General features: G+C 38.4%; 1 protein-coding gene across 3 annotated transcripts in view; it reads left to right on the top strand.

Annotated features, from left to right (window-relative positions):
- The window catches only part of PHACTR3 (phosphatase and actin regulator 3), a 91,607-nt gene extending 85,920 nt beyond the window's left edge, over window positions 1–5,687 (top strand). For all 3 annotated transcript variants that reach the window (XM_065754423.1, XM_065754424.1, XM_065754425.1), the window contains exons 10-13: window positions 1,469–1,530; window positions 2,293–2,433; window positions 3,299–3,375; window positions 5,124–5,687. In XM_065754423.1, the coding sequence (XP_065610495.1) occupies window positions 1,469–1,530; window positions 2,293–2,433; window positions 3,299–3,375; window positions 5,124–5,139 (296 nt within the window). In that variant the 3' untranslated portion in view covers window positions 5,140–5,687. The remainder of the gene's footprint in view (window positions 1–1,468; window positions 1,531–2,292; window positions 2,434–3,298; window positions 3,376–5,123) is intronic.
- The last annotated feature ends 3,738 nt before the right edge of the window (window positions 5,688–9,425 follow it).

Raw genomic sequence — 9,425 nt, forward strand, 5'->3', positions numbered from 1 at the left:
ATGAATTATTCACATTTGGCGTTTTCTTGGAGCTGGGAATGAGCACTGAGTGTGTCTGAATGTGTCACAGGGAAGGGTCACTACGCAGTGTTTTGTATATTCAAAACTCTAAATCAGTATTCCAGTACAAGATTCATATCTGTGGTTTTCATTTTGCAATTGTCTCAGCACATATCTAACAGTGATATGCTAAAAGACACCGCACCACAGAACATCATTCTCTTTTAATAGAAATATCTGTGTATGAAAATATATAGTACTCTATAATGAGTGAATTGAAATGTGGGTGAGCACATTCATAAATCTAGCAAAAATCTCAGCACCTTAGAATACACTCTGCTTCTTAGAACATTCTCCTTTCAAACATTTCACACATAAATAGGTATTCATCCCTGAGACAGCACTACTTTAGTTGCCGTATTCTGTTCTTATTTTGTTGCCTTGCCACTGAATTTTAATACAGCTTGTTATAATATTTTATATTCATGTGATTTACATTTCTGCTATTGGCTGTGCACTATGTTACTCTATATTGACACTTATGGTGGCATTTCACTGTAATCTACTGAGTGTAAAAATAGGGAATACTTCATTACTAAAAATATCATTCTGGAAACCCATCTGGGCTGCTTCTCAAAGCAAGGTAAAGCACACGTGATTTTAATATTGGAAGTATAATAAGCTAGAGAATCCCAGAGTGGTTAAACATTTTTGTCTAGATGTTCAGCTTTGTTCAGGTCACAGCTCGTGCCTTAATTTAGTAACAGATAGTACTAGAAATAGAAACGCCATTACCTCGTATCCCAAGGCAAAGGATATATTTCACACAGTGTTACAGCACTCCACTCTATTTTTAGACGCCGTGTGTAGGAGTTATCACGGCTTGAATGCTAATAGGCACAACACACAAAAGCTAGCTGGCTTAGGTTAGAATGGAATGCTACAAAAGGAAACTTGTGAGGATAAAGAGGTTTGATTATCAGTGGCACAGATAAAAAGCATGCAAGTCAAAGATAGCTGCTGTGGCAGTGTGACCACCTGAAGATGTCTCTTGAGAATTAAGGTCATACAGGACAGAACATTACTTTCCCTGAAGCTCCTGCAATAAGTCCTTCAGCATCTACTGCAACATAATGGCTCCAGCAGAATGGAGAACACAAAGAAATAATGATTAACAATGGAATATTTCATTCCTAAAGCTCATCCCATTTGATGTGGCTGTTGTTGGCTTATTAAATCTCGGAACTGGAGTTGAGAGCTCAGGAAGAGCTGTCAGTGGCACCGGTACCTTGTCCTCACGGAGGGGTAACAATACCTTCCAGTAGAGGAGCAGTACTGAGCTAAGGAAACAGACAGCTGAGAGCCAGCTACCAATTTTTATGTGGGATAATTCTTACTGCCTTGAACTTCGGAATACTGTTCCTCCTCATGAAGTAAATCATCATCTTTCTTTTTATATTCACTGCAGAACGAAACGATCAAACTGAACAGGAAGAAAGAAGGGAAATCAAACAAAGACTGACAAGAAAGGTAAAATCTTGCAATACCTTCTGTTAGACTTTAGAAAGCTAGTAAAACATCAGGAGGGTCACCTAGGTCATTACTGCACTACACTTCCTCCTCAGCAGTGCCTGAGACAGTGGCATCCAGTGCATGAACATCTACCACGTCTCAGCTGTGAGAACTGATAGAATATTTACACACAAACCTGAGATGACAAGATAGTATTTGCTTGCACACTGCATATTTCACAACTATACCGCGATAAAAGCAGTACTTCATTCTTTGTAGCAGATCTGGATCCCTGCTGAGCATCACAAGTGCTCCCACAGTACATTCCTCTTTGCATTTTAAGGTGTTTTGAGATCTTGTTATAGTTCTGTTCCCAGGAAACCCTTTTGGAACTATAAACCAAATTTGCCAATACTTGTTATATCTGAATTTAGAAGTGAGCCTGGTCCTGAGAACCTTGCACAATCTGCTGCTGAATGCAGGAGAGAAACCCTACAACCAATTCATTATGATTCCTTTGCCTATTCTAAATGTATGCATTTTATGAATTTCAAGGTCAAAATATCTTCATCTTTTCCCTGTTAATAAAGCCACAACTCACACAATTATTACTCGCATAGCAAAAGTCTAAAGGACTTAATAGTGCCATGGAATGTCCAAGGAGATTTTATTCAGACACATAAATGCACACTAAGCTAAAATGGCAAGCAGAAAATGTTGCACGGTTTATTGAAAGATTTGTTATTAATTTTGGCTCTGTTTTACAAAACTTTAATGCAGCTTAACCAGAGACCTACAGTAGATGAACTAAGAGACAGAAAGATCCTGATTCGATTCAGTGATTATGTGGAAGTGGCAAAAGCACAGGACTATGACAGACGAGCAGATAAACCGTGGACAAGACTATCAGCAGCTGATAAGGTACTGACAGAATTAAAATATTATTGCTTTCTGTTGACTTTGTCTGAAATGCTACATTGGGTTCTGCAAGGACATTTAACCTCTGCAAACACCGTGGTTACCTGATGTGCTGTAAACACACGATGGATACAGTCATGCATGCTCCAGGCTGCAACTCAAAGCCACTTCCAGCGAGCACAACATTAACATTCATCCTTAAACTACAAGTTTTTTTCTTAGACATGGAAACACCTTTCACTACATTTTGAAGCATGCAAATATTTCCTCTCCCGCTTCCCGTGAGCACTGAAGGAGTTGGCTGATGTTCCATTTTCACAAGCAGTTGTTTCTGCTCCATCCTATATCTGTATGTAACTGATTTAGACAGGAATTTAATTTTCACACTGAAGTAGCTGAGATACAGCCAGAAGAGTTCTGCATGATTCCAGTGAGAGCAGTTGCTGAATCAGGGGTTTTGAAGTTTCAGGGATGGAGCAAACAGAACTAGTGCAGGTGCCAGGATAATTGCTGGATGTGATGGCAAACACAGGGCTGGATTACTTTGGTCTGAGGTGCAGAAATCAAATTCTCTGTTCTACATTCCAGTATTTCCCAGTAAGAGGTGTAATAAAATGCTTGAGAAGACTCACATAGAAAAGGAATGATATTTCCTTTTCTCCTACATTGGCTGTTCTCTAGCAATCCATATAACCATCGCACCTGTATAACCTAACTGTTCAGCATCTCTACTAGCATAGCATGCTTTGCTGTACCCAACACCTGTCATTTCTACTGAATGAGACTCAGGTTCTGCTCTGTGAGTCTGGTGTTTCACAATGCCTGGAAACACAAAATTGTTTAACTCTCTTCTATTTTCAATTCCTAGGCAGCAATTCGGAAAGAGCTAAATGAATACAAAAGTAATGAAATGGAGGTACACGCATCAAGTAAACATTTGACAAGGTCAGTCTTCCTGCAGTTTATTTCCATTGCCTGCTAATAACTAGTCCCTCTGTGCCCTGGACCTGCAGATTTTGGTCTTACATGCTGAATGTGCACAGGCAGCTGTATTTTGAAAGAAAAGGGATGCACTTCTCATTCATTTCAGAGCCTGGCTTTTGTGATTAAAAAATAAACAACTTTAGATTAGCAAGTGCTGAGAAGACCCCAGCCATCAAGAGCATCACTCAGCTTGCATTCTTTGCACCTAAGAATCAAAAGCTAGGGCAAAAATTTAATAGTGGGGTATAATGGGGGAAGAAAATGAACTGAAGTATTAAGTGCACTTGAACATGCAGCCTCATTACATTATACTCTGATTCCCCCAAAAGCAGGGGAGTAACACTTATATACACAGTCCATACTAGACTCAGTGTAGAAGGTTGAGGCTGTAGATGTGCATCACCTAAATGGCAGTGCCATTGCTACTGGGGGAGCACAGTCCTGCAGAGCACACTTAACAGCAGTCAAGCAGAAGTAAGAGAGAAAACTGACTTGGACTCTTGGCACTGCCTGAGTGGTTGGGCCACTGTGTATGTAGACAACCTTGCCCCGTGCCTCATCACAGCATTCCTGAAAACACTGGGATTTTCCAAGAGACAGCAACTGAGAGAGAAGCAGTTAAATTCCTTGCTAAAAGAACTCATTGGTTACAGAAAAAAATAAATAGAAATCAGTTATTTCGTACAATTTTTGCTGCGTCTGTTGAGTCCTATTGCTCTTAAAACACAGGTTTGGGAGTTGCTGATAGCACAGTGTACTTTTGCCATGTCTGTAAGCATTGTCTTGCTGCTACAGTAAATTTCCTAACACTGTGCTTAGGAACTTGGTGCGCAGTCTCATATCCTGGAAGGCACAGCAGCCTTTCCATCTCTGTTTCTGAACCAGAATTAATCTGATCTTAATTGAGCTTGTATGGTCTATGAAAAGACACGAGTGGTGAATGCAACTCATGTTAATCTAAATGCTATGGTGATAGAATTCTAGACTGTTCATGCAATCGTTAGAGCCCTTTTCACATTACAGAGCTCAGGCTCAATGTGTTTGGCAGAGTGGAATACAGGAAACAAATTAAGGGGTGAAGTTGAGACTAGAACTGAAAAATACCTTCTTCCAAATGAGCTACCTGGGGAATTTAAGCAGATGGCAATGATGCATTTTCAGATTTAGTCAGGATATTAGAAGCAAACAGGCTTACATCTTAGAATTACTGCTAAAGTATTACAAATGACTGGGACTTCAATTGCACTCAGCTAAGAGAACACACCTACAGAGCAACAGCATATGACTTCCAGACAGAATCTGAGGCTAATATGTATGAATCTAACGGTATATTCTTATCTTCCAAAGCGTCAGCCTTATTCTTACAAAACATAAGATCATAGCGCAGTGAAGAATGTCACTGACAGTAAAAACTGTGGCCTAATTCTTCAGGCAAAAAGCAAACCAATAACTCCACACATAATTTACTTTCCCTGCTGACTGACATGTCTTTGCTGGGCCCTGGGCTGCACTACATCACAGCGTACACGTGGAAACGCGGCAGTGAAAGTTAAACCTGCTTTAAGTTGCTAATATTCTTCAAAACTGTTAACACACCTTTACAGAGAATGAGCACTGATTTAAGAAAGCTAACAATCTAAACCAGACTGTCTTTAAATTGTGTTTTTTAAATGTTGAAGTGGTTTAAAAACGTCTCTTATTTTTCCTAGATTTCACAGGCCGTAGAAATTTTCTTCTGAGAAGAATCTGCCCTTACTTTTTGATATTGCTGCTGAACACACATCGGGAATCGTCTTCCCCTAACGTTCAGCTCAGGATACCTTGCTGTTTATGTGAAAGGAGGGCTGTGGATGAAAGCTCTGCAGCACTTCAATAAAGAGGGAAACACCGGAGATGTCCTCCACTTTGAAGCCAGAAGAGCAATGGCCTGTTGAATGGGATTAGCTGCTGAAAAAGACTGAAGTAAAACTACTTGAAAGAACCTACTACTCTCCTTTACCACTTGTTTTAAACTGTTTTGCAGTCTATCATGGAAAAGGAGATGTGCATGTACAGGCTTTACCATTCCAAGGCCTCTGACATAATGGACATGACACACTGTCATTCAGTATTATGTTGACAAGACATTTTGAACTTACCACAATTAGTTTGTAAAATGCTTAAGTTCATGTTCTAAAAACTAATTTAATGTATTATAATTTCATTCTTTTTTTATATAATGTCTAACAAACACAGCTGCAAGCATTTTGGACTCCTGTTACTTTTGTTCCTTAATTAAATGACTACTTATTGCAGGAAATGAATGTGTTTCCTAAAGATGTTTTTTTTTCCAAGAGACAGTTGGGAAGGGAAGAGATTTCATTTATTATGCGCCAGATCACATCCTTTCTTCATCAACAGAGAATCTTCCAAGAGATCATTTTGGCTAAGGACTGCCAACATTTTGCACCAGGCCCTTGGAACATGCATACCGTTCTGCAGTGCTTTCAGTCGTCTAAAGAATGACAGTATAGTTCAGTTAAGATCATTAGAAGTCACTCATTTGCACAACCGTAGACAAACCATCTATAAAAATGTACTTCCGTGTTTAGGAAACAAAGTATTTTAATGTTTTTTAATAATAAAAGTGTATATCTGTAGTTAAACGATTTCTTGATAGTAAGAAGAAAGAGGTTACTAGATGATAAGCAAATAGAATTGGTTTAGCAAAATCTAAAAGCTGGACACTTCTAATAATGCTTGACATCTAGAAACATCTGAGGATTTTTTCTCAAGACACTACTAAAAGGAAAAGAGAAAGAAGAAAAAAATACAGTGCTTTCTGGAAAGCACACCTCATGAGACTTAAGAGACAGCAACAAAACGGCACAAACTCCCAAGACAAAAATTTCCCTGCAGGTGTTTTAAACGTGATCCTTTCAGGAAGTGACTCCATGTCAGAAGTGTTTGGTTGAGATGGTCTCCGTGACACCACGAAGCAGGAAAATAATCAAGAAAATAAAGGTATGTAAAATGCTTCGTATAGACTACTTCTGAACTGGTGCCAGCTGTTAAACAGAGACAGTGCAAACAGCAGAAGGACATCCAGTTCTCTTCAGCTGCTCAGTGTGGGAATGGGAGAACACAAACAGTGTGACACTTCATGCAGACTGGCTTTTAAGAACGGAAGGTAAGAGCACACAGTGTAACACAACGCACACATCACTAAGGGCACTACGAGAAGAAACGGATGAATCATGGGAGATGTCATGCCCAGGACCAACAAACTGACATTGATAACTCAGCTTGTCTGAAGCTACAGAGCGTGTTTTAATGTTTGATTTACCTATCAAGGACTTGAATCACCCAACTACTTGATCCAAAGATTTTTTTTTCTATTAATTGCAGTTTTATGACTTGGTTTTTCACAGAAACATGGGAGTAACTGGCCTTTTGACACACTGCTCATTATAGTTATCAACCAGGTTTTATTAATATTTATTGCAAGTTGTATTACAGGTGTAATATACAAAAAAAGAGAAGAGTTTCATAAGCAGAACTACATTGTTTAGCTTAGAAACTTAACTACAAACTCGACTAATAGTCCATGAAGGCAACACTCCTATTTAGCACCAAAGCAGACAGCACAGAATTCCACTGAGAACAAAAATGTGTAACATACATTAAAAGGATGTCTTAAAAAATATAATAAATATTTTAAGGGTATCTTAGTTTATTTAATCCAAGCCTATGAGCTGTATCATTACTTCCACTTAGCTACCTTGTAGTTCTGCAGCAACATGCTTAAGGTCCTCAGCTGTCCCTCCATCACAAACATCCTAACCTTCTTTCTGCTTCACTCTGGTAAGAGACGTAAAACTGTGACTAGTTCAGAGCCACACATGATCACTGTCAGCTCACTACTGCCAATCTACTGGTGGGCAACGTTTGGAGCCTGCCTGCCCTACGGCATGCTTGCTTTCTGCTAGAACTCTTCACGGGAGGGATGCTTAGGCCAGAGAGGCTGTTTTCCTTATGCTGACCGTTCAGAACAGATTAGATCAGTAAAAATAGTTCTGCATCACACGAGGTCCACCTAGTGGGGATGACCGTGATCGCAGCCTTTAAAATCCTAAACATCTCAAATTAGAAAAGTATACACTGCAGTTACACAGTTGGAATGAATAGATTAAATTATCCTGGCTATTTCAGTTCTTCCCTGGCAGGATATAGCCATGGACATTTAAAATTTAGTTTATAAGGAATAGTTTTCATTTAAAACTATATGTTTACAGTAAGCTACTTCCTGTCCATAACATCAGAACACTACTTGCTCTCCATTGTATTCTCAGTGATGTGTGGGATGGATATCTCTCACAGCCACTTCTGATCTAAGAATTTGCTTTATAAAGAGGGCAGCTTTCATAAAGATAAGAAAAGCTTTTCCTTTTAAGGTCAGAGATTTAAGTTTGTAAGAACCTTTCTGAAGATCACCAAGTCAAAACCCACTCAAGGTAAGGCTAACTTTCAAAACTGCTCTGTGAGTGCTGAGTTCAAGCTACCACATGACTGTGGACTTTCCTTAACTCTTACAACCAAAGACTGTATTGTATAAATCACCACAGGTAATTCAGTCATCAGTAAGATTTCCCATTTTATTTGAGGAACTGTCAAAATTTTCTACTTTAACTTTTCCCTTAACACTGAATTTTGAATCATGTCATTTTTCTCTCTGAAAATGAAGTTTAGGAAATGGTTCCTTGCCTAAATAACGAAGGAGAAATCAAAGATAAATGAAGTGTACATAAGAGAGAAGCACTGCACAAGCAAACCAGCACATGGTTTTGTTTGTCTGCTTTTTAAAGTTTTGTTGTTGCCATGCTTTGTGAGTTCTGGCTCCTGAGATGTTGGGAGTATTAATCTGGAGCCCGTTCCACAGTAAATAGGCAGCTCTGCACGACAGCGCACACAACCTAAAGATACCCTATGAGTTACTCCCTACACCTGTTATGTCTCCTTCATCAACTGTAGCCTTTAAATCCCTAAATCATAAATACTAAAATACTAAAATCATTTTTTGCAAAACTTAAACGAATAATACTAAAGGCACTGTGATGAGCATGAAGAACTTACAGTAGATATACATGCAGTATTAGAAGTAAAAAGGATAAAACAAGTTGCTAAGGAACTACAAAATGCAGGGCAGTTTGAGGGTTGTTTTCAACATACACGATGTGAAAATTCTGAGTATTTCTCATCATTTTCTAAAAAATAAACAAGAGTCAGACTCTAAATTGTAGCAAAAGAGTAAGAGTGACTCACAGTTCTCATAGGAAATGTTTGGACATCCATGTAATTACGTATTGGCATAGGCAGTATTGGCACACGGGGCACATTTGTGACCTCACTGCAGACCCTCTCACAGTCTGTTGCCCAGCACAAAGTGCTTGCTCAGCAATGTTTGCTGTGACTGAAATGAAAAAACGAATTGCCACTTTAAAGCAAAACAGTAACAACATCATTTGGAAAAAACAAGACACACACAGTGTTTTTCTTGAAATATTTAATACAAATATTTGCAATACAGTTCAACCATACAATTTTACAGCCATTTTCTGTTAGAAACTTTATTTAAAAATAAAGCCACAGATGGACTGACATTGGCCAATGACACTGGATCCTTAAATAATTTCTTACTGTATTCTGGATCAGACAAAAGACAAAAAGTGGTATTCTGTACACAACAACCCAAGACATAGATTTGAAATGAAATTTGAAGGGATTTCTCTGAAAGTTCAGTAAAATAACCTATGGAAAATGTTAATAAAGACTTCCTCAAAAGTAGCATTAGCTAAAAATAAAAATGTTACACACTGTATTTTAGTAGATTCAGTAAAATAATGCCAATTTTTTCTAATAATAGGAGAAGTCTTATTCAAAAGGCTTCAATTTCATTAAGGAAAATATGCTTTCATTACAGTAGTTTCCTTAAGTAAAAAAAAAAAAGTCACATTTTGTATTAAAAATGAGTT

Source organism: Cyrtonyx montezumae, unplaced genomic scaffold (genome assembly GCF_038088225.1).
Source record: "Cyrtonyx montezumae isolate F1298 unplaced genomic scaffold, pur_monq_1.0 scaffold_9, whole genome shotgun sequence".
In the NCBI taxonomy this organism is placed as follows: domain Eukaryota; kingdom Metazoa; phylum Chordata; class Aves; order Galliformes; family Odontophoridae; genus Cyrtonyx; species Cyrtonyx montezumae.